We start from the raw sequence: 26613 nt of genomic DNA on the forward strand, positions 1-26613 counted from the left end.
TAAAAAGGCTGGACAGCTGGAACGCCTCACCCCCAAAGCTAAATTCTGTTTCAGATCCTCTTGTGATTTCTTTTACTGCCTCTAAGGTATCATCTCTAAACCAGTGTGTTAATTAGACAATACTTGCATTATGGGATTCTGTATTATTCGTGCATCATATGCATTTCGGATGTTTGTTCAATCTGGCCATAAAATGTCTGGATGTCAGTGAGCATTGCTTTCCAGCAGCTTCATCAGAAACATTACTTTTAATTCCTGTCTAATCTGAAAGTCGGAAAAAAATCAGTGCTCTGTAATCTGTCTGAGAAATTTCACATTTATGCAAAAAGATAATGCTTCTGTAAATCTCTGGCAAAAGACGCACACAATCATGATCAGTCGTCATTATTTAACACAACAAAGTGTTGAGAAGAGCTGCTCAAGAAGAATCAGCCGCTGCTCGTTAAAATACACTGACAGCAAATAAGACTAAGAAGAAAATCATTTTGCAGCAAACTTTATTTATATCACAGGCCCCCTGTGCCCTTAACTCTCTTTCTGTAAACCTGGAAACATTACATTCATTGCACAGAATGTCCAGCATTTCCTGGTTAAAGATATTTTTTTCATCTTAAAACTACATTCAACATGTATCAACGTGCAAATCATTTAAAATCTGCTTTAGAAAATAAATCTACTAAAATTATACATTTAAAAAATATAGATTCTCACAACTGACAGTTTAAGCAGGATCTGTTTGTTTGTTTGTTTGTTTGTTTTCAATTTACCTCAAAATGTCATTAAGGCTCCTCCAAAACTAATTCAATCCACTTTAACCAGTTTTTGCCCTGATAGTAATTTATATCATGAACATTATGAAACCATCATAACTGCTGAGTACTGAAATTCATTAGAAAAATTGTATTTTATTCCCATTTTTATCTAAGAACCATACTTACAAGGGGTTAAAAATGAGACAGTTGGAGAAAAAAAGATTCCCTTTTATGAGTGGTAACCACTGTATTTATGTAATTATGGTTTAGATACTATATTGCTGTTTACTATAATCATCATTGTTCAAATGTGTGGATGATTATTATCTTTACCGCTGTGGACTGCGCGAGTTTAGGGGAAGATGTTTGCATTTAGATCACACAAAGCCTGTGAAAGATTGATGAAGGGGCATGCTCTTCCTTCACATTTCTTTCTGAGATGAATAGAAATTTTTTTAAGATACACAAATGCAAAAGCAAAATAATACAAATTATACAAAATTGTTATCACACCAAAAATTATCCTTAAAAATGTATGAAATCTAATAATCTTTTATACATTCACTGCCTGTGTGTGTCCAATGCTTTTCTTTTACTTTTAACCACTCTTTGCTAACCACAGATCACCCCTACATCTTCTGCATGTGAACAGTTGTGTTTCCCAACCCTGGACCTCTTGCACTCTAGCAGTGAGCTCTCCCCACCCTCACACTCCACATCATCCAACAGTATCCTAACACTCCTGTCCGCCTCCCCCAGGGTAGCCTTCTTCATCACTGCCAGAGCAGTTGAGAAGCCAAGCTGACGACACACGACGGTACCTGCCTTGCTGGTGAAAAGGTCATCGCACACTGTACCCCACTGGCCACGGATGAAAATCTCCACTCTGCCTCGATCTGACAAACCATTGACACTTACAAGTCGCACTGAGCCAGCCCGCAGCTTCCTCCCTCCTCTTTCTCTCTTGTTACCACGACCTCTACCCCGTCCTCTAGGCCTCTTAAATACTTGGTTGCCCTCTCCAGCACTTTCCAGCTTCTCTCCAAGCCCCAGCACCTCTTCCAGTGTTTTAAGCAGCGTAGTGTTGATTAGTGGTCTCTGGGGCTTGGACGATGATACAGAGGGCGTCTGGCTGAAGTATGGTGGCCATGTTGTGGTCATCCTGTGGTCAGGATAATTTAGATAGGATGTAGACAGAGTCACATGGGGTCGTTTTAGCAATTTTGTGGCTGGAGTAGTAAGGGGTTGTGGTTTTAAACACTGTGAGGTGGTGCTAGAGGGGTACTGAAGGGGTCTCCCATGTCTCCCTGTTGAAGGTGTGGTGATGATTGTGGTTTTTGCAATCCTAGATGAGTCTACAGTCGTGGAGGTTGTGCGATAACCTGATGGAGAGACAGAATCACCCTCTTTCTTTGATTACATGTAGTTTGATGAGGTGCTAAAACTATTTTTCATATTTAAAAAACTGTTTGACATTTTGGGAAACAGAACTTGCTTTGTTAAGAATTAAATGAGAATCATATAAATAGGAGGATGGTCAGCCCACTGGGAATGAGGTTACGTGCAAAGTTAGCAAGCCAGCTAGCTATGTAAGACATTATCTGCTCCATAATATTTAAATGAAGCGCAAACACATTTACCTCATTTCTGTATTCAGACAAGAAATGGTTATACATTTTATACACAGAAAACCACTAGTATTTTGTTTTACTTTTATATATGTATGTAAAGAAATTAGATATAATGTTACAGGTAGAAATATTGTGGTATCTTTTGGCAGTCTTTATTCTAAACTCAGCTAACTTGCTGCAAACTGATGTCTTTATTGAATAGACAAACAGCATTAATCTCATCGGCTTACTTTTTTCTTTTTTCAAGAAAAATAACAAGTAAATTTCCCAAAAAGTTAAACAACTGCTTTAGTACACTAGGGTAAAAAAAAAAATAAATAAATAAAAAAAAAAAAAAAAATATATATATATATATATATATATATATATATATATATATATATATATATCACAAAGAAAGGACATAGACACAGACACACAAGGATGAATGCCCAAACTGAAGCTGATGCAGAAAAATTTATAAATAATAAATAATCCGAAAACACCTGATTTAAATTATAGCAGTGAAAAAAAACTTGACGCATAAATAGGTACCATTTATCCTGCTTTAGCTTCTTGAACCAGCCAAAGAACAGCATGTTAGCAGGTCTTAATTTAGGATTAAAAGCCAATTCAGTTAATTCCACTATACTGGAGTTTGACAAACACTTGTGCAAATGCAAATGGCTTATCCCAAATTTAGTCTGAGCAGACAATCTTATAATTAAAACCAAGCCATGAAGGTGAGACAGTAAACTCTTATAATTCAAGAGAAAATTCCAACAATTTTCTAGCACTCAATTTAATAATCCAACTGTTATGTTAATAATTTTTCCTTCACCATAATTTTTTCTCCTCCAGTGCACAGACTTTGCAGACTGATCAGACACATAAATAAATTCATTAAAAAGCTACTTATTTGAGTGCATATTGATTTAACTAAAGTCACCGCTGTTTTTTTTTTTAACCAGACATTTTTTTAACCAATTACGCTACAGTATTGTCAAAGTGGGAAAGATGGGGGCATATTTATCACATAATTTCATATACATTTACATTATTTCTATTTAAATATTCATAATTTAAGCCCTGCCTCCTAAAAATTATGCACAGGCTAAAATTATTTCTCCGCCTATCTTCGGCTGGATTACGTTTGTTTGTGATGCTTCACAAATATGTTTCGGTTCATCACAAATAAATTGCTGCTGTTGTTCTTGCATTGCTACTGTCAGTCTGTTCAGACAACCAGTCATATATTGGCAAGTGAAAATCATTCGAAAGGCCAAAAAAACTCAATTGTAAAATATTTTGTTAAAGAAAAAAAACCTTTAAAAAAACATAATTAAAATACAATTAAATTATAAAGCAATGTGACTTTTAAGAGACAGGGCTTATCATTTTCAATCATTAGAAAGCCTGCATAGTTTTTATAGCTACCTTATTCCAGCAAAGCTAAGCTAATTAGCACTTAATCCTAAATTGCAAATAATTTTACTTAGCAAACATTAATTTAGCAATTAAGGTGTGAAAATGTAAAACAAAATCAGAGTGCAGAAGAAGAAACCACCAGTTTTGGTGCTACTGGCTTCTCCTCGTGCCAAGGTATGAACCAGTTTTGTGGATTTATCATTAGTTCTGACAGTCAAGTTAGTGGTTGGGTTAATAGTTTGGCTAGAACTTGGGTAATCAGTGGGGCTATCTTGATAAACGGTTACACCAGCAGGCCTACCAGTGGATGAAGTAGTGGCAGGAGTTGTTGCTGCAATCTGGACAGTTCTTGGCTTTACTGTTGCGGTTGAGGCTGCTTTTGTTGTTGTTTTAATAGCTGGTGTTGTTGCTGGTAATGCTGTCTTTCTTGTTGTTTTCCTTGTTGTTGCTGCCGTTGGCGGTGGCTTTGGTGTTTTTCTTGTTGGCATTGGAGGTTTTTTTATTATTATTCTTGTCTTCTTTTTAGTTGTTGTAGGTTTTGTAGTGGTCGTTGTCGTAGGAACTGCTGTGGTGGTTGGTTTCTTGTTGATTACAAACTCTGTAAACAAGAAAAGAATGAAATAAGAACATTTGTGCAGTGCCAAAAACCTAACACCTATAGTTCGATGCCCAATGGATGAAACTGGTTTAAATTAGTACAGATACAGTTTACAATTTACAATTTGATGATCCTCCCATTAAAGTGATCATTCAGTCATCAAGAGAAGCCAAAAATAAAAACAAACACATGTATATAACATCATGTTTTGTTTACTTATTCATTACTGACAATGCAACTGACCAATTTCTAGAAAGAATCACTACCTGAAACTGTTATATTGAGTAAGAACAAGACAATATGTGAGGTAAACTCCCCAGAGCTTGAAATAATTATTCTTGTCAACAAAATATACTGTATGTACATACTGTATACAACTACATCTTATAAATAATGAGGAATAAAGAGGAACAAAAATAGAAAAAAAAATTGGAAAGTACCTTGCTAAAGCTACAGTTGGAAAAAAAAAAGGTAACGAGGAAGTTAAAGAAAGAAACACTACTTTAAGACTTTGTTTACCTTCTTTTGGGTAGAAATGAATTAGTTTTCCCTTTATCTTAACAGGTGATGGTTTGACATTACATTTTCCTGGTGGTGCTCTCCTGTGGTCAGGAGAAACAAAATCAACACACAAGCAATAAATAACAGGTACTATAAACACATATAGAGCTTTAATTGGGTTTTTATTGGGTGTTTAACAGCTTCCACTTTTAGTGCGTCATTGTATTTACTTTAAAATTGGTAGCTGTGGAAGTTGACTTAGCAACTGTTTTTAAGCTCCCCATTTTTAAAAGTGGTCTCAAGCAATAGTTCTCTAGGCTTTCTAAAGGTTATTTAATTTTTTTCTTTGGCTACTGGCTGCTTTTTTCACTCATTTTCAGTCCAGTCTTTGTACCTGACCATTTTCAGAGGAAAGCTTTTTTTGTTTGTTGAGTCACTTAACACTGACCTGTGAATCATTCAAGCTTAAAAAGGAACCTAACTCAAGAGATGAACCAGTGTTGGGTCTACACATAACAGACAACTTAGCAAAGAACCAATTTTAAATTGTATCTTTGGGCACTTTTTTACTAAACACATCTGTTCCCATGTTTTTAATTGAATCTATGAAAAACACCAAAGATAACAGTTTGACTAGGATAAAGTGGTACTTTTGTAACAAAAGGTGATTCTCAGACAGCTATTAGCTGAAAACTTGGAATGCTGTGCAATATGTCCCTAAAAATGTGAGGAAAGTGGACAGTTGGTGGACAAAAGAAGAAGTGGCAGGCCTAAAAAACTATCTACAGCAGATGACATCAATGAAAGTGATGTCCTTAAGGAAATGGGGACCTAAGAGATACGTCTAGCCCTTCAGTTGATCCATCTAATGTTCGCTGAAGCCTCATCAGACATGGTCTCAGTGGAACGGTGGCTGTCAAGAAGCCATTCTTAAGTAAGGGAAACAGGGAGAAAAGGCTGAGGGACTCAACAAGACACAGAACAGACAGGGAAGGCAGGGAAAACTGAAACTCCAGAACACAGAAATCATAGAAAATCATAGTATTGAACTAAGGACAACATAACAAAATCAAATGGCCAGAACTAAGAATGAACTAAATGGAGAAATACAGAGATGAGGACTCTAAACCAAAGGCAAACTATGAAACAAACTGAAGAAATCTAACAATAACAGAACTTCAAAGACCAAAAAACACAAAACGCTGGGCAAAAGATCCACAATCACGACATACCCAGAGCCCAGATCTCAACATTGCTGAAGTAGCGTGGGATCATCTTGTCCAAGAACAGAACAAAAGACAGCCAACATCCAAAGAAGAGCTTTGAATGTCATTCAAGAAGCCTGAAAAATTACTCCTGAAGACTACTTAAAGAAATGACAAGCTTGGTAAGAGAGTTTGGACTGTGTCAAAGTATAAACGTGGTCATACCAAACATTGATGTTCAAGCTCATTATAAGTGTACAAACTCAGTTTTTGCCTTGCATTTGACTGCATTTCAATTTATGCCTGCACACTTTCATAAATCACTGCACCTATTGCCCATTTCCCCAGCAAAATATAAAGAAATGAGGGGTGTCTCAAGACTGTTGCACAGTACTGGATAGTTTATAAGCATCACAGCACATCCATCCTCCATTATACTCCTATTAGTGGATTTTATTTTGGGTGAAATTTACTCTCACAGCTGAACTCTTGCCAACACATTTTCTACCACACACCAACGTAGGTACAGTACACAAAGTTTGGACACACTCACCCATTCATATGAACGTGTAAATGTGTTCAAATTTTTTGACCGGTACTGTATAAGGAATGTTTATTTGTTGCTGAAGTAAAGTGTTGTAATGGCGAGTTACCTGGAAGGGTCCACTATCTTGTAGATAACCCCTCTTCTGGATGTGGCACTTGGGACTCCTGTGGCTAAGAAATACAGTTCACCTGGAAAAATTCACAGAGGAAATGCAGAAAGAGTGCAGCAGGCAGAGACAGTTGAACATAAAAGACAAAGAGGAAGATTTAAAAATTAAAAAATGGAAAGAAGAGAGCAATTGGTTCAGAAAAGACCAAAAAAAAAAAAAAAGAAAGAAAAGCAGCAGCAAGAAGAAAAACAGGAACAGAGGGAAATATTTATAATGACAGCAGGTGGGAGGAAGACCAAGAAATAAAAGAGGCATAGAAATAGCAAAATAGAGAAAGAGACAAAAAGAGCAAAGGACTGAATAGGTTACAAAAGACTACTCTGGTGAAAAATATTTGAAACTTTGCTTTAACCTTTCATTTTCAATATGCTCCCTGACATTATCAGAAAAAGAATAGAAATAAGAGGGATTTAATCTGCAACTGGACTATTTCTAGGCCTGTGTGATTGGAGCTTAAGGTTATCTTTTAATAATAATAATACATTTTATTTGTAAGCGCCTTGCATGACACCCAAGGACACTTTACAGGGGTTAAACAAAGCAAATCACATAAAGCACAAACAGAAACTAAAATGAACAAAAAGAACTAAAGCGAGTATGCAATCTTGAACAGGTAAGTTTTGAGTCGTGATTTGAAAACATGAAGAGAGTCAATACTGCGAATGTCTGGTGGGAGAGAGCTTTTCTGTGTAAATTGTGTAAACCCATTTAACTAAGTGATGCGATGCCTGGTAGCAATACATAAACACACAGACCCACGCATTACCTGCTTCATCTTCAGCAAAAGAGATGATGTATTTATAGTAACTGTTAATAAGTTTGGGGAATCTGCAGGTCTGGTCTCTTCCCATGCAGATTTCATTGTACTGCCATTCACCTGTGGTAACATTCTCCCTAAGAGACATCAGACGCCTAAACAGAAACAGAGATACATATAATATACATATGTATATTCAGCAAGACCGATGATCTAAAAACTTCACATGGTAGAGTAGGTCAACAGCGCGTTCACCCACACTGACCATATACCTGAAGACAAAGAAAGTGTTGTTTGTGTTTTCATTGTCCTAAATACACAGGTTTGAAAATTTGATTCTACAAAAACACACCCGCTCATGAAATCCCCGAAGATGTAGAGTCCGTTGAGGTTGGGCATCTGACAACCTCGGTAAATATAACCTCCTGTCACAGACTTGCCCAGCTTGTGGGGATAGGCAAAGATCGGCAAGACGTCATCTGCAAACACATAACCACAGACCGCACCCAGTTTATTCAATGTTATTTGTCCATAATTGTAACAGGAAATATCCTGTAACCTGTAAGTAACCTGAGCTCGTAAAATCAAATGACAATAAAGTTAAATTATTTCAAATTTCTATTCAGTTGACAACAACTGTTAAAGAGGCTTTCATGGAAATAAACAGTACATGTGTTACAGCAATGTATTTTCTTAAATAGTGTAGACTTAAGCTAAGTTTAAAAACACATCATAGCTCATATTTGTATTATTCTTCCTCTGTAAATATGTTGGATTCAGTTTATGGACTCTAAACAGCCCAGACAGCTGACTCACCAAGAGAAGAGTTTTGACAGAGCTTACGATCGTAGCAGCTGAATCCTTCTTTGGCTCTCCATCCGTAGTTTCCTCCTTTAAATAGAAGTATTAACATAGGGAAGTTACTTAGGAAAAATGCAATTTTCCAACTTCTTTTGATTTTGTGAGTTGTTTCACAGACACTCCATATGCTGAAAAAAAAACTGGACGTGGTTCTACAGGCAGTAATTTTTATGTATACTCAATGTCCTCTTTTGAAAACATAGTGACCCTATTATATGGGGATAAAATTTGTCATTTTACTTTAGTGTAAACTACTTGTTTGAAGCTGTTAAACTATAGAAACAGAAGTATTCACGCCAAAAAAATCAAAATCTCACTTCAAATGACAATTATCATACCTTTAACAATGAGGTCTACCTCTTCGAACTTGTTCTGGCCCACATCACCACAAAACATCCTGCCTCTGCCTTCACGTGTAATGGGGTCACCGCGGTCAATGGAGCAACGCCACATATTGCGAACTCCATAGGCATAAATCTCTGCAGAGAAACAAAGTAAGAAAGAGAAGGATGAGAAAAAGCAAGAAAGGACAACAATTTCATCCTTTGTGAGGACGTTTTTCTCAGCATGAACAGTCATTTTCCAGCTTTGCACAGTAAGAAAAAACAGTTGCACAGCAGTCATATATTACAGGAGCTAAGCTAAGCTAGGTTAGTATAAATAAGTGTGTCATTCTGTTATTTTCAAAGTCACTAGACATGATCACAATATTCCACACCAACAGGAAATTAATTTACCAGGTCGTGCCTCCCTCTCTCCCAGGAATGGGTTGTCTGAGGGAATGCTGTACGGGGCACCATTATCGTTGAAGTCAACGTCAACACGCAGCACCTTGCCGAGAAGTGCTGACCTATAAAACACAAGGAGCAGGCAAAAAAAGAAGAATGACTCAGAGCAGCATAAAGACTGTGGTGGCCAATTAAATGGCTTAATTGGCAACCGCAGTCATTTTTACACTAAATGTTTATTTAGAGCACAAAAAAAAGAAAAACATTCTTCATCTGAGTCCATTTTGCTGTCCCATTATATTCTTTTTCCCTTTTCTTCCTTTGTTTTTTTATTTTCTATGATAGATTTCCAGGTTTATCTTTATGTAGCAACCCTTAACATTCCACTGACTGCCCTCCATCCTCTAATTTCAAGCACCTTAAGATGACTGTTTGTTGTGATTTGGTGCTATATAAATAAAACTGAATTGAATTGAATTTGAACTTTTTGTTCTTTTTTTCCCTAATTTTCATTAAGCATCTTAGGTTACTGTCCTTTCTCTCGGTGCACCTATCTGATCAAAAATGTACAGGCTACTGACAAAAGTTGCATCTCTTTACATTCTCTCCACCCCCCACCACCATCCCCACCCCAAATTCACTTTGCACCTTTCTCCCCTCTATAGATTGGTCACTCTCTCTTTATAGCCTTTTTCCAGTCTTTTTCATCCCACCCTGCACTTACTCTCTCTCATGTTCTCTCTCTGTCTCTCTCTCTCCCCCCTCTGCATACCAGTGTGTGTGTGGTGGTCCATGATGTGTGTAATGTGTAGTGTCAATATTAGACTTGGCAGGATGCATTCCCAGAAGGCCTACTACGCCTTGTCAAAAACAGCCCCTCAGGAACAGAAAAACAGCCAAACTGTACATCTCTGGAGGAAAGCTGTTAACAGCTCTAAATGAAGCCACAGTTTTGGAGACACAGAATTCCACAAAAATGTACCTGACATCTGTCTATAAGCCTTAAAGTTAGAGGGCTATTATTTAATTTACCAGCTCTAAAGTGCACACTATACCTACTGAATGTCACATTGTTGGAGCATTTCACCAGGTAAAGTATTAATTTACAAGAAATGAGAAGCAAAATTTGGACTTCCTATTTCTTTTTCTATTGGTTGTAGTAACTTTGATTAAATAAAAATTTTAAATGACAGGTGTGATTCACAGTTGAAGGACAGACAAACAATTTCTTTAGTGGCAAGCATATGTAACGCACTCAAGCATCATAGTTTATGTTAAAATATATATCCACTTTCCTTTAATTTACAGTCTATATTTACTGAACAATTATAAAGGAAAGGTCATGTGGTTAGAGAAGTGAGTAACCAACACAGTCAAGAACAACTAATGAACGCCTTAAATAAAAGCTCTGTCATGCTACTTTTTCTTGACTTTTCAATATGATAATCCTGCAATTGTTATTTGTGACTTGTAACAAAATATTTTCTCTTTTCTGGGCTTAACCCGGCTAAAAAGTCTAAAATAATAAACTTCAATCTGTGCTGCTCTCAGTATAATGATAAACCATCGAAGAGAAAATCAGGCAATTTTGGAAGTGTTTTGTAAATTAAAGGCTGAAATCTTCATAAACTGGCACACAACAGAACCTGGCACTTATCAAGAATGACTGTTTATGATCCATTCATAAACATTTTTTCACTTGTGACTCTGAAGAAATTGCTTTGGATTATAGTCTTTGCAAAGCTATAATTTTAATTTATAATTCCCTCAGGTCCATGCAGAGATGTTCCTCATAATTTTGATCCTTTTCATTAGATTTTATTTGAGAGGAATTTAACTAACTGGAATTCGTTTTTGGCAAGACTCGCTGGCTCGTTACCTGTTCTGACTCGACTTTAGTATTTTGTTTATCTTGGTTATAAAGCCAACAACTTTACAACATCATGAAGGCTCATAAATTGAAAATGACAAATGTGTCCATTTTATTTTAGTGTTATTTTAAATTTCATATAATCATAGGAACTTTTGATTATTATCATTTAAAATTTTACCTCATTTCTTACTCACATAATGAATGATGTGATTAACTTTCATGACAGGAATTGTCTTGTTTAACGCACAATGTGGAGTCAGGATTGTCAGTCTGTGCATACACCCAAACGTCCAAATGCATTGGTTAAACAGTACTGACTTGTTTTGTGAATTTCCAAACTTTCCAAAAGGGTCACCGGCACGGCCACCGTCACCAATGAAGATGTACAGATACCCATCATGACCGAAAAGAAGCTGTCCTCCATTATGATTAGACGCTGGCTCAACCACCTCCAGGATGGTTCTATAGAAGGAGAGATGAAAAGACACTGAATGTACTTGTGTCTTTTAAGACACTGCAAGGATATACAGTACTTGACTATGTACAGTACCTCTCAGAAGAATGGTCTAGTTGATTTTCATCATGTGAGGACACTGTGAATTCACTGATTCGTATTCGTTCCTCCTTTTTAACAGATACAGAGTAGTACACGTAGGCTTTTCTGACAGTGGTGAACCTAAGTGCAGAACAGATGCTCAATGTAAACACTTTGGTACAGTGAACTTTTATTTTGAAAATACCACAAAATGCTGCTGTTTCATTGTGGCGATAATCCTCAGACAGAAGTGATATTTTGATTATGAAAATATGAACCTAGGGTGCAAGGCTATGCAGAGGAATCCCCTTTCGTCCCCAGCCCACGGGGATGTGAGGACGGCCTGAGTCAGGTTGAGGAAAGGGCGATCGATCCTGGAGCCATTTGGCAAATACACCCACACATAACCCAGCTGCTCTGCGACAAAGAAGCGTTGAGTTCCATCATCTGCATGGATCATGGCCACAGGGTTACAGAGTCCATTGGCAACTTCTTGCAAGCACAGCTCCAAACATCCTTCAGGATCTTCATTTAGTGAGCCCAGGTTAGCATTTAGCTCTTGGGGTAGAAGAAAAGATACAGGAGTGGATTGGCATGTGTCTAAGGCATGTCGTTAAAATGAGTTACAATTAGTATACTTGCAGCGGCTTGCACCAAATTAACAAGAGCGGCGCTGAGCGGGGGGGTGGGGAGGTGGATGGGTCTAGCTTGAACAGCATGCATCTATGGTGTGACTTTAAACATCCAATGTGAAATCTTTCTTGAGTTACTGCGGTCACAAGATTTTCAGAAAACTTGACCTCTGACCTTTGCTTTCAGGTCAAGATCACAGATTTTCGAACTCATCCAAGATTTTTATTAGATGTGTGAATTTGAACATCCTAGGTCATATCATTCTGGCCAACGTTAAAGTTTTTTGGAACACATGCCGTCGATGCTAACTCAAAATCAAACCAAGAAAATAACTAGTAATTGAGAAAATAACTTGAAATTTCAATTTATTAAGTCATAATTTTAAGATTACAATTAAAAATTTGGACTTGTGGATGGAAAAATATTTTTTTCACAAGTTTCCTCATCCAAATGAAATTAGTGATAACGGATTTTTTTTTTTAATCTGAAATCATTCTTCCAATGAAAAATCTAGCACAGATGTAAATAGATATCCATGGTTTCCAGGCTAACAGTAGGCTAATACTGTACTTCCTAAAGAAGGTACTTGCAGCTATTTTCATTTCTCGGGGGGGTCACCACAGCTGGATTTGCATGTTTGATTTGGCACGAATTTTACACCAGGCACCCTTCCTGATGTAACCTTCCCATTTTCTGGGCTTGGGATTGGTATTAAGAGCCACTAGCTTGTGGCCCCCTGAGGCTTTGTTTGTGTCTCCTCTTTTGGTACTGTACCTACTAAACATAAACATTTGCCTTGAAGCATACTAACTTGTTCACAGCAATGATTTTAATGTGCTGATTGTTGAGCATCATTTTTGATACCAATACTAACATTTAGCTCATTACAGCTGCTGAGCTATCAAGGCTTTTGTTTGTGTTAGTTATGAGACTGAGTTTTTCTTCATCATCTCTTCATCAGTATTAGTATATTCATGCGTTTTAAAAAGTTAAGTTTCTTCTGGTGAGCACATACAGTACATCTGTGTAAGCCATGATGACTGTGATAAAGTCCAGGATAAAGACAGGTTGTTCCATATATATAATACAAGTGCTGATGGCACTTGAATCTCTTCAAACAACATGTAACCCATACCTGCATTTGTCAAGACATTAGGATAGCAATACTCTTTGTCCTTCAACTCCAAAACTTCACAGAACTTTCTGCGATCTTCTTCAATTGTGGCAGTCAGGTTTGCAAACTGCTGTGGGTTCCCTAAGTCCTCCAGCAGGAGGCTGAGTGTGTACCGACACTGCTGCCAGTAGTCAGAGCAGTAATCCCCACAGAGTCCAGGCAGCACCCTCATAGGTGTGTTAGCATCCTCAGCATCATACAGGTGGGCAGCATATGGAGAACACTCCTTCAAAGGACAACAGAAACTGTTTCATTAAATGTGACTTGGAAAATTTGTTTGTTTTAAAAAATATAGGTGGGAATACGTACAGCAGTTTCTTTTTAAAAGTGTATTCATACATATTAATATACATATTAACCCTCTTTTACACTCCTATCAAAGGTAGAGTTATGGAAATGTATGAATTGCATAAATAGACCACAGATTTTTGTATTTGTTCTTCCACAGCCCCTGGGCCTCATTTTGGCTGGGCAGGCCTGGGATATATGCAGCCTGTTTGAGTGCGGCCTGGTATAAATGGATCCCAGGAAGGTCCACTCAGTTATTAAGTCACAACCACACTGTCCACACCCAGAATGGTGTGCTGTAGGCACAAAGAGGCATGGCACCCCAACCATCATGTGGTGAACTGGTGTGCTTTCATTTACCCCATCAGCCTAACTGATCATCTCCAGTAAACAGATCCCAAACAACAAACCGGCATAAGAAAAGCTTTGGCAGAGCAAAAATGTTTCGATTTGCTTGTGTCTGTTGTCTATAGAAGCAATAATAATGATGAAGGGACTAATTAAGCACAGATCAGAATAGATTATATCCACACACCAGATATGGGCCTGTTGTGTTGCTTCATAGTCTTATGTTTCATAGTGTAGATTACTGCAATTTATTACAGTGATTATGTATGTGATGGATTTAGTTTCAAAAGCACTTTAAAAATTATGTCACTGAATAAATATGGACAAAATGTTGGAGTTTTGCATGTTTTAATCCTGTCATCTAGCAATAGAATGATTCGTCACATTAATTATGTGCTGTAACGTTTTTTGTTTTGTTTTTTTTGTAAGGAATGAAAAACCTACACAGGGAAAATCAGCACATGTGCTTTTATCTGAAATGATCACTCTGAAGAATTTCCACATTATTTCTTTGAGCATGTCTGGTCAGTCTCACACCTGTCCGATTACCAGCCGGTCCCCTTCATGCATGCGAAACACACGCGCAGCCGTGCAGGCAAATAGCCGCTCACATACTCACAACCACCTACAACACATCATTAGCATGTGGCTGCGGCTGTTACGGAGTTCTTCATCATGGGCGGGGAAGTAAACTGTGGCACAACCAACATACTGGAAAATTATTAAGTAGTTGTATATAAATTAGTTGCACCTGCATTTCAAGATAAAATATATCAGGTAAAGTTGGGTGCACAGTAACTCATTCTGAGTTAATTGTTTGTACCAGTTTTCAGTAACTTCAGTACTTTATTCTCAGTTGTTTAAGGCAGAGAAGATCCTGTAATTTAGTGCAGTTTGGGGGAAAATGTAAGGTTTATTTTTTGTTTTATTATGAAAAGAAAATTCTGCATTAAAGAAAAGTTTATTTTTGTGTATGCTGTTACTTATAGTTCTTAAAAAGAACATCAGAATCAGCAAAAACTGGTATTCGTAGGTCACACTTAGAGAAGAATTGGCAGGTGTATTTAATTCCTTGAGTACAATAATCTAATCTACATCTCAAAGGTAAGGTTTCAAGGCTGTCTTTTGTGGTTGCTTTATCTTTCTGTGGGCAGAATTCCTAAAAGTACTTAGTATCAACAAGACAACATTTTCCCATTATATATGCTTCACAATCACAGTGGATAACTTGGCTCAAGTTGCACCCCATGCCAAACTGACTTCAGCATATGTTTAAATATGGCAAATTCATAACCGTCAATGCCTTTTGGATACTGTAGTGGACCAGAGTGATGAGTCACACAGTCTCAGTTTTGTCTGTTCTTCACAGTGTTACATAAAATGTTTCATCACAATTGCTGACAGTATACTACCCAACTAAACCTTCTGTGTCTGCCTTTTTTGATTTACGGGACACATGGCTTAAACTGATGCTCCATCCAAGTGTTAACTGAAACAGTGACCAACAATTATAAATTACAGAGTAAGGGGAAGGTGGGAAGTTGGGGCAAAAACACTCAACAGAGAGTCTTAGTACTTCATGGAAAAGATCAGAGCTTTCTGAGAAACAGATTTATCTCTACTGGGCCAAACAAAAGCTGCATTCAGTCTGAGCTGCAGGAACTGTTGATGAAAGCAGTAAACAGGGATGTGGAGCAGATGCTTCCTGCATTTTGATATATCTTCTTCAATGTGGAGTATACATTTTATGACAAAGTTAAGCAGATATTTTCTTTGCTTAATCTGTGGATGGCAAAAAAGTAAAGCAAATAATGCTGTACATCATCTGATTCTGTTTGTTTTCATCTCTTTTGTTTGACCCAGTCATGCTGAAATACCAGCCATTGTCTTATTTTGGGTCCCACTATGATAGGGTAGAATTAAGGCATACAACTACGAACAGCTGTTTCTTACAATGTGACCACTTCAAGCTACTATAATTTGGTGTTTACGCCGTCAAGTTCAGAATAGACTGAGATTAAACAGAAGCTAAAATACTTTTCTTCCTGTAATCTCACGTACTCCCAATTCTCTGCTGACTGCTCCACACGGTGGTGTCTTATTATAGTTTGGAAACAGAAAAGAGTCATGGTAAACAGATGAGAGGTAAATGTGTGACCCTTTACTTGGACTTGACCCTAAGCGAGGGTGATAGAGCTGTCAGAGCAAGCGACACAGGCTGAGTTTTTAAACTGAGAGAACAGTCTGAAACACGCTGAGACACTACTATGGTACTAAAAGTGCTTATGAAAAATGCAACAGGGGAAACAACTAATCTCAACTTCTGCTACTTGGTACAGTGCTGGCTAAATGCTTGTGACCTCAAAAAGCCCCTCTGTCAGTCTTTTTTTTATTTTTACCTCATTACTGAATGCATTATTTTCTCTCCCTTTTTTTTAACTAATCCAGAAAGGCAGATGAAAGCTGAGCAGTAACTGCAGCTGTAGCACAGAAATACACATTTTATTTTACAGCTTGATATTTAACAGCTTGATATTTTCAACCCTTCAGATTATCTGTCTGTCTCTATTACAGTTAATTCTTCTTTTATTCTTTCTCTGCCTCTTTTTCTCCTTCATTTATGCCTGGCATTATCTTCACTGAATTTATTTATCTCTCCTTATTCCTATGCTTTTCTTCCTCCTTTCCTGAACTGTTCCTCTCTTGCAGGAACCTGATATATCCTGGACCCCTGGCCTGAGGAGGAAATGTTGTTTGTTTGGTCAAGTAAGCGCAGCATGACGACAGTCTTCCTCCTGTCTCCCTGACACACACACACACACACACACTCATTTCCTACTCTGTCTCTCTCTTTAATATGCGTCGCCCTGTCTCTCTCTTCATGCTGTGATTTATATCAGTGCCAGGAAGCTTCCGTACTGCAGCTGGAACAGAGGACTTCAGTGTGGTGGGTTTACACTGTTTAAGTACCCTGGCAGCGGGGTAACTTGACCGCCTCCCGGGCCTCTTTTACCTCAAATCATCAACCCATCACTCCAGGGACAATTTAAATAAGACTACAAAAAAACTAAAAAGATGTCAAATGGAATCAAAAAGATTTTATTTACATTTAAGATAATTGTTAATACACTATATTGCCAAAAGTAGTCACTCACCCATCCAAATCATTGAATTCAGGTGTTCTGATCACTTCCAGGGCCACAGGTGCATAAAACCAAACAACATGCAGACTACTTCTATGAACATTTGTTAAAGAATAGGATGCCACCCGTGCAACACGTCCCGTCATGAAATGTCCTTGCTACTAAATATTCCACAGTCAACTATTAGTGGTATTATAACAAAGTGGAAGTAAAATGACAGAGCAGGGTCAGATGATGGTGAGGCACATAGTCCACAGAAATCACCAACTTTCTGCAGAGTCAGTTGCTACAGACCTCCAAACTGCATGTGGCCTTCAGATTAGCTCAAGAACAGCGCATAGAGAACTTCATGGAATGGGTTTCCATAGCGAAGTAGCTGCATCCAAGCCTTACATCACCAAGGGCAATGAAAAGCGTTCGTATACAGTGGTGTAAAGCACACCGCCACTAGATTCTAGAACAGTGGAGACGTGTTCTCTGAAGTGACAAATCACGCTTCTCCATCTGGCAATCTGATGGATGAGTCTGGGTTGGGCAGTTGCCAGGAGAACAGTACAGTCTGAATGCATTGTGCCAAGTGTAAAGTCTGGTGAAGGACAGATTAAAGTTGGCCTCAGCCCCTTAGTTCCAGTGAAGGAACTTTTAATGCTTCAGCATACCAAGACATTTTGGACAATTTCATGCTCCCAACTTTGTGGGAACAGTTTGGGGATGGCCCCTTCCTGTTCCGACATGACTGCACACCAATGCACAAAGCAAGGTCGATGAGTGAGTTTCATGTGGAAGAACCTGACTGGCCTGCACAGAGTCCTGACCTCAACCCGATAGAACACCTTTGGGATGAATTAGAGGGGAAACTGTGAGCCAGGCCTTCTCATCCAACATCAGTGTCTGACCTCACAAATGTGCTTCTGGAAGAATGGTCACAAATTCCCATAAACACTCCTAAACCTTGTGGAAATCCTTCCCAGAAGAACTGAAGCTAACAGGGGGCTTTTTCATTCTAAATACATGATATGTGTATCATGTTAAACGTTTTATATTATATTCAACAGCTGTAAATTGTGCAGGCGCTACAGCGCTATGATTTTACTCGAGGCCCAGTCTGCACTGCTTGGAAAGAACCACATCAGGCTATAATTACTGCAATAAGAGAACCCTGTATTTTTGGACTCACATAGCGTATGATGCATTAAACTGCCAGGAAGACTTCAAGTTTGTTATTTTTCATTGTTTCCTTGTTGACATAAAAAATTAAGGCATTATTTGTAGTAAAAGCCACCCACCCAATTATTTTGACTTCTGTACAGTGAAGATTTTATCTCAAGTATATAAATTTGTGCTGCACCTATCATTTAATTTGCTCAAAGGATCTGCGCGTAGTTAGCCTCGGAGCTGCAAAGTTGGGGCCTAATTATGTCATCAGTGAGTGGGAATGGCTTCAAGACTCATTCCAGTAAGGGAGGGGCTGGATTTCAGTGCTGGGATCTGTTTAAGATTAGAAAGCTCAGAAAAGAAACTAAAACACAGACGTACTGAAATAGACTCATTAAATAATATCCCAAAATATTAAAAGACTGAAGAGTGTGCACTATTTATTTCGTATTCTGTTTTGCAAGGTTGATTTTTTTTTTTTGAATAATTTCCCAAATGTGGGATGAGTCAGTGTTCCATCCATCCATCCATTTTCTTCCGCTTATCCGGGGCCGGGTCGCGGGGGCAGAAGCCTAAGCAGAGAAGCCCAAGCTTCCCTCTCCCCAGCCACCTCCTCCAGCCCATCCGGAGGGACCCCAAGGCGTTCCCAGGCCAGCCGAGATACACAATCTCTCCAGCGTGTCCTGGGTCTACCACGGGGCCTCCTCCCGGTGGGACATGCCCGGAACACCTCACCCAGGAGGCGGCCAGGAGGCATCCTAATCAGATGCCCGAGCCACCTCAACTGGCTCCTTTCGATGTGGAGGAGCAGCGGCTCTACTCCGAGCCCCTCCCGGATGGCCGCACTCCTCACCTTATCTCTAAGGGAGAGGCCAGCCACCCTTCGAAGGAAACTCATTTCTGCTGCTTGTATTCGCGATCTTATTCTTTCGGTCACTACCCAAAGCTCGTGACCATAGGTGAGGGTAGGAACGTAGATCGACCGGTAAATCAGGAGCCTCGCTTTTACGCTAAGCTCCCTCTTCACCACGACGGACCGGTGCAGCGTCCGCATCACTGCAGAAGCAGCCCCGATCCGCCTGTCGATCTCCCGTTCCCTTCGCCCATCACTCGTGAACAAGACCCCGAGATACTTAAACTCCTTCACTTGAGGCAAGAACTCGTTCCTGAGCCGGAGATGGCACTCCACCCTTTTCCGGCTGAGGACCATGGCCTCAGACTTAGAGGTGCTGATTCTCATGCCAGCCGCTTCACACTCGGCTGCGAACCGTTCCACTGCGAGCTGGAGGCCCCCCCGTGATGAAGCCAACAGAACCGCATCATCTGCAAAAAGCAGAGATGTGACTCTGAGGCCACCAAGGAAGAAGCCTTCCGCCACCTGGCTACGCCTAGAAATTCTGTCCATAAAAATTATGAACAGAATCGGTGACAAAGGGCAGCCCTGACGGAGTCCAACACCCACAGGAAACAAATCCGACTTATTACCGGCTATACGGACCAAGCTCTCACTGTGGTTGTACAAGGACTGAATGGCCCGCAACAATGGGCCAGACACCCCATACTCCCGCAGAACCTCCCAAAGAACACCCCGAGGAACACGGTCGAATGCCTTCTCCAAGTCCACAAAGCACATGTAGACTGGTTGGGCAAACTCCCACGCACACTCGAATATCCTTGAGAGGATAAAGAGCTGGTCCAGCGTTCCACGACCAGGACGAAAACCGCATTGTTCCTCCTGAATCCGAGGTTCGACTAACGGACGCACCCTCCTTTCCAGCACCCTGGCATAGACCTTACCGGGGAGGCTGAGGAGTGTGATCCCCCGAAAGTTGGAGCACACCCTCCGGTCTCCCTTCTTAAAGATGGGGACCACCACCCCGGTCTGCCAATCCAATGGCACTGCCCCAGATCTCCACGCGATGTTGCAGAGGCGTGTCAACCAAGACAGCCCTACAACATCCAGAGCCTTCAGGAACTCAGGGCGAATCTCGTCCACCCCAGGGGCTCTGCCACCAAGGAGTTGTTTAACTACCTCAGTGACCTCACCCCCAGTGATGGTCAAGTCATCCCCCTCATCCCCAGACTCTGCTTCCACTACAGAAGGCGTGTCAGTGGGATTCAGAAGGTCCTCAAAGTATTCCTTCCACCGTCCGACTATAGCCTCAGTTGAAGTCAGCAGCACCCCCCCCGCACTATAAACAGTGTGAGTGAAGCACTGCTTTCCCCTCCTGAGTCGCCTGACGGTTTGCCAGAATCGCTTCGATGCCGTCCGAAAGTCTTTTTCCATAGCCTCACCGAACTCCTCCCACACCCGAGTTTTTGCTTTGGCCACTACCCGAGCTGCATTCCGCTTGGCCTGTCGATACCTGTCAGCTGCCTCCGGAGTCCCACAGGCTAACCAAGCCCGATAGGACTCTTTCTTCAGCTTGATGGCTCCCTTCACCTCCGGTGACCACCATCTGGTTCGGGGGTTACCACCACGACAGGCACCAACCACCTTGCAGCCACAGCTCTGAGCAGCCGCCTCAACAATGGAGGTGCGGAACATGGTCCATTCGGACTCAATGTCCTCAGCCTCCCTCGGAATGCTGTCGAAGTTCTGCCGGAGGTGGGAGTTGAAGATCTCCCGGACTGGGGCTTCTGCCAGGCGTTCCCAGCGCACCCTCACAATACGTTTAGGTGTGCCAGGTCTGTCCAGCATCTTCCCCCGCCACCTGATCCAACTCACCACCAGGTGGTGATCAGTTGACAGCTCAGCTCCTCTCTTCACCCGAGTGTCCAGAACATACGGCCGCAGATCTGATGATACGATTACAAAATCGATCATCGACCTGCGACCTAGGGTTTCCTGGTGCCATGTGCACTTATGGACATCCTTGTGTTCGAACACGGTGTTTGTTATGGACAAACTGTGGTTTGCACAGAAGTCCAATAACAAAACACCATTCGGGTTCAGATCGGGCAGGCCGTTCCTCCCAATCACGCCCCTCCAGGTCTCACTGTCATTGCCCACGTGAGCGTTGAAGTCTCCCAGCAAGACTATGGAGTCACCAGATGGAGCACTCTCCAGCACCCCACCCAGCAACTCCAAAAAGGGTGGGTACCCTGAACTGTCATTCGGCGCATAAGCGCAAACAACAGTCAGGACCCGTTCCCCAGCCCGAAGGCACAGGGAAACTACCCTCTCGTCCACCGGTGAAAACTCCGACGTACAGGCAGCAAGCCGGGGGGATACAAGAATACCCACCCCAGCTCGCCGCCTCTCACCGAGGGCAACTCCAGACTGGAACAGAGTCCAGCCCTTCTCCAGGAGACTGGTTCCAGAGCCCAGGCCATGCGTTGAGGTGAGCCCAACTATGTCTAGCTGGTATCTCTCAACCTCACGCACTAGCTCAGGCTCCTTCCCCACCAGAGAGGTGACATTCCATGTCCCAACAGCCAGTTTCGATAGCCGGGGATCGGTCCGCCAGGGCCTCCGCCCTCGGCCACCGCCCGACTCCGTGAATCGCCACCTTATCGTGGTGGAGGGGTTTGTGTGTCCCAGTGATCCCAGGAGCTATGTTGTCTGGGGGCTTGTCCCCCTGGCAGGGTCTCCCATGGCAAACTGGTCCTGGGTGAGGGTCCAGACAAAGAGCGGTTCAGAAGACCCTTATGAGGGAAAAAACAAGGGAACAGTTTACCCTGCCCGGGATAGGGTTACCGGGGCCCCACCCTGGAGCCAGGCCTGGGGAGGGAGCTCGAGGGAGAGCGTCTGGTGGCCAGGCATTAGCCCGTGGTGCTCGGCCGGGCGCAGCCCGAAGAGGTTACATGGGCCCGCCCTCCTGCAGGCCCACCACCCGCAGGAGGTGTCGTAGGGGTCGGGTGCAATGTGTGTCGGGCGATGAGTCAGTGTTCTTAAAAATAAATGTATGCTATGTTCATCTAGGTGTAACTGCTTCTTTTTTTACTTGTAAGATTTCTTGCACAACTTTAAGTTATCCCCTTATTGTCTGTCTGCTGTCATTAAGAGAAATTCAGTTTTTCCTGTCCACACCTAATGGTGGCACAGGCACTTCATTCAAATGTTGCCAAATCTTCTGATGGTGTAGTTAAAACCTTAATGTATATTTTGTAAGATTACTGGAAAAGTGAATGAGCTGTTAAATTGTGCTGCAATCCTTTTTCGTACAGTTGTTCTGATTCAGACCCTGGAGTCTGGCTGTCTTGTGCCTATGTCAGCGTTTCATGTGAGAAACTAAAGTAATTACTGCATTAGAGGATAAAGTTTAGAGACCTTATCCATGAATAAACAAAAGCTATGTCTAATTTGAATTTGGTCAATTTTTTTCTCAAGGTCATCTTTTTGTGAACCTCTGGATTCCTTTCTGCATGACTGACCACTGATAATTGACAGCATGTACAAACAAGAGTCAACTTTTCTTCAGTGTAAAATGTTATTTTAATAATAAAAGAAATTATTTAACTTTTACAATTTCCCCTAAACTGCAGTAAGTTACAAAATCCTCTCTCACTGAAGCAACTAGTGCTCTGCTACTGGAAAGTGAAAATCAGCTGCTGTACACCCATCTTTACCTGACATATTCTATTTTACCAAAGAAAAGCAGGTGAGAAAACATTATGTAATAAAAAAAAAAAATGTCAGGTACTTACATCATTTTCCAGTATGTTGACAACTTCACCAGAAAACAGGACATTGACCCTAATTTTCCTCGCAACTGCTGGCTTGTGGCTGGCTCTGAGTTCTGAATAGCTTTAGCTTTAACCTCTTTGCCTTTGTTAGCTTCTTTAAATTGTCCATGTTCAGCTGGGTGAGGCTGATTTAAGGGTCTGATCAGGTTTATTGATAAGAACATTTGGTGGCTCTGCCACGATTAATTTCGGCACCTTTGTGTCTTCTCCATTCACGGTGAAAAACTCATTAACAGCCACAGCCGTGTGCTAATGACGTGTGGTTGCTCACAGTGTGTGGCTGCATGGCTCGTAATCAGCCCACTGGTCACCGGTCAGGGCTGAGAACACTGGAAATCAGCCGATTCCAGGCCCCGGCCAGTCGATCGGTGCATCTCTGCTTTTTGTCTTTTTTTTTAATTCAACAACTGACCTGTAATTTGTTTAGTACATGGGTGTTAACTCCATGTATGTAGACTTTTGAGCCATTTATATTTATGTACATCTAAATTTTGTTCCATTTGTTGCATGGTGAAATTAACACACCATGGTCTACTTTGGTCTTCACTCACAGGAGCTCCCACTCTAAAGACGTGTTAGCATGTGGCTGTGAGTGTGCACGAATATGCACGCAACTATTTGTCTGCGTGTCTACGTCAAATAGCAGTATTCAGCTGAAGAGTCCAAAAATTTCCAAGCATGAACACCATGCATCATATAAGAAGTGCAACCAAGGGCATTCTTTTTATTCGACATCCATGTGAAATGTAATTTCATCACCCTGGGTGAAACTGTCACCCTCTCTGTAACGTCCAGAGGGGTCTGAGGGAGAAAATTCAGCAACAATAACCTTCACAAGCTAAACCATAAAAGATACGAATCATTTACAACAGGGGTGGATAACATATTTTCCCAGACAGCCATACTGAGTCAAATAAAGAGATGAGCCACCCAGTCGATAATGATGGAAGCTTGTTTCCACCAGGAAGAGGTAAGTCAAAATTTTGAATTATTATTTCCAAATTTCAAGTTACTTCTGAGTGATTTGAAATTTTGAGATACTAACCCCTTAACATTATATAAACATTTAAATATGGCTACATCTTGCCAATACTCTGATATTCACCACTCATTTGGTCTTTGATTAAATAATAAAGTTATACAGCAGTAAAGCATTCAACTTGAACTCATTTAGCAAAAGGCAGCCTCTTACTGATTTTAGGGGGGTTATTTCCAGGGGGCAGCTGTGGCCTTTGGGCCTTTTAAAGTCAAACCATAGTCTAAATCAAACATAGGGAATATAAGTATTTCCTCTTGAAAACATGTAATACACTGTGAATGCAATTTATGGCATGACAAAACAAACCAGAGGTGAATCTGCTTTAATTTAAATAAATAAAAATATTCACAATGGTGAGGCCTAGATTAGAGGCTAGAATAATTAAATCTAGCTACTATAACACACAGTGGAAAACATGAGTGTGGGTTCCAAACTGTACACATGTGACACAAAGTAATTTGAATAATTGTAAGTACTACTTATCAAACATAATGAGTATTTTCAGAATAAACTATTAGAATAAATGCTTCTCTTACCTGGCAGAGAATGCTGCGTATGTATTTGCCACAGGTTGCATAACCTGTATGGTCAAAGTTTTCCATAATGGTGTAAAACCTGCCTGATATCTCCTCATCTTTTTCCAGATCACAGCATCCAAACTTGGAATACTCTTTGCAGAAATTCAGTGGCTGCCTGGGCCCAAATGGAGGCTTGTAATCCAAACACTGAGGGTGACAGCTCCCCCACCAGGCACGGAGGAGCAAAACCAGGATGGGGAGAAGGTGGTGAGGGAAGGTGTGCTGCAAGATGCCTCTGGGGACCAAATTACAGGTCTGTATCATCGTGGTGTAGAGATGTGCCCTCTTGGTTCTAGATATTTTGGCTCTTGACCCAAAGTTGTAGTAATTAAAGTCAGTCTGTATGTGATATTTGAGTTTAGTATGTAAGAAAATGAAACCAGGGTTCAGGTTACATCTCCTCCAGGATCTATAAAGTGCAGATATGAAACTGAAAGTTACAGCTTGGAATGTTTGATGTTTTCATTTCATGTACTTGCCTCTGCAGGTTCAGGCAGCCATCTCTGCATGTTTGTTTAGAGGTGTGTATATGTGTATAAAGCACACTGACCCTGCATCACAACTGTCTGCCAGCTGGCCAGAACCTTACAAAGTACTCAGGATTGCTCCGCTTAAACTGTCAACCCAAAACACAACACGCTCACATGGTAACCTCAAGATGTGTGAAGCAAAAATGAGATATAATAAGGTCAAACTGATCAAGAGCCAGTGAATTATTTTGTTCAGGAGATCTGCAGCGCAGTCCTGAAAGTCTGTACAACCAACGTCCCAAAGGTCTGATGAGGTGATGAGAAGAGTTTCCCTCACTCAGTCATATCTGCAGAAACACCTGCAGGTCACAGCAGAAATTCCTGAAAGAGATAACCTTCCCGTCACTGAAACTGGCCATCCATTGCATTACAGGTTCTCAAAAATAAGTTTCTTTTCTTACTAAAAGCAAAGAACTAATCTTCTTAGAAAGAGGGACTAACCTTACAAAAAGCAATCAAAAATGTTGCATCTTCAGCCAAAGTTTCTGAAAAATATTTACTTCTAGATTGAAGTCACTCGGAGAGTCTCTGCTCTGTGTACGGGCTCATTTGCAGCAGTGGACAGAAGACAGACAGACAGCAGGAGAAAATGAGAGTGAGAGGTTCTTTCATTCAGACACTCAGCCACGCTGCAGCTTTAGCTGAGATCCCTCCCTCCTTGCTTCTTTCCTCCTCCTCCTCCTCTTCCTGCCCCCCCCCCTTTCTTTTCATTTGCTTTTTCACTCTCCTACATAGACACATGCATTCCTTCCCATAGCATGCGGTCCATATTGCCCTGAAGTTGCAACTTTCTACCTCTTCTCCTTCTGAACTCCCCCCACCTTCAGCATTCCCAGACCTCCTCTCTGTGTCTAACAGTTCCAGACAGACTTACTCACACTGGTGAGGTCGCGTTTGTGTGTGTGTGTGTGTGTGTGTGTGTGTGTGTGTGTGTGTGTGTGTGTGTGTGTGTGTGTGTGTGTGTGTGGTCAGATGAGCTGAAATGGGACGTGTGCTGGAAGCAGAGGCCAATGGATTCTCCAGGCACTATTCCAACCCTAAATCTTATGTTTAAGAGCACAACTGACAAACATTTGCAACTAATTTCTTCTGAATACTTTTAGCTGAATTATAGCTTCTTCCTCGGTCAGAAAAAAACTTAAAAGAGCTTAAAAGTTTTCATATACAGTGATTTTCTATTTGACATTCTTCACATTTTTATTATTTATGTTCTCATAAGTTATAATCCATCTACCCATCCATCCATCCATCCATCCATCCATCCATTTTCTTCCGCTTATCCTTCAGATTCTTTGTACACACAGTTTCAGTTTCTCACAGCTTATTCTTTTAGTTTGAGGTCCAACACTTTACTGTTGTGATTCCCTGAGATAAAGGTGAGTCACCAGTCACACAGGCAAAGACATTGGTCAGTGGCCCCATGGCAATCTTGTGGTTGTTAGGTAAAAATAGTTATTCCCCTGCCTGTTGGC

At 40.8% G+C, this 26613-nt stretch overlaps 1 protein-coding gene across 2 annotated transcripts; it reads right to left on the reverse strand.

Moving 5' to 3' along the window:
• Window positions 1-495: 495 nt before the first annotated feature.
• Window positions 496-25725, reverse strand: LOC115790573 (HHIP-like protein 1). Of its 2 annotated transcripts, none has more exons than XM_030744389.1 (15): window positions 25642-25725; window positions 24570-25462; window positions 13333-13597; window positions 11843-12122; window positions 11580-11705; window positions 11348-11491; window positions 9166-9278; window positions 8767-8907; window positions 8384-8458; window positions 7920-8046; window positions 7577-7722; window positions 6748-6829; window positions 4908-4990; window positions 4092-4388; window positions 496-2134 (listed from the first exon to the last, which is right to left on the reverse strand). In XM_030744389.1, the coding sequence occupies exons 2-15, from the start codon at window positions 24873-24875 to the stop codon at window positions 1365-1367; spliced, it is 2955 nt and encodes a 984-aa protein (XP_030600249.1). In that variant the 5' UTR covers window positions 24876-25462; window positions 25642-25725; the 3' UTR covers window positions 496-1364. The 2 variants fall into 2 exon arrangements, with proteins under 2 accessions (XP_030600249.1, XP_030600248.1); XM_030744388.1 differs by having other exon boundaries at window positions 25583-25725.
• Window positions 25726-26613: the final 888 nt, after the last annotated feature.

This window comes from Archocentrus centrarchus, chromosome 13 (assembly GCF_007364275.1).
Source record: "Archocentrus centrarchus isolate MPI-CPG fArcCen1 chromosome 13, fArcCen1, whole genome shotgun sequence".
Classification (NCBI taxonomy): domain Eukaryota; kingdom Metazoa; phylum Chordata; class Actinopteri; order Cichliformes; family Cichlidae; genus Archocentrus; species Archocentrus centrarchus.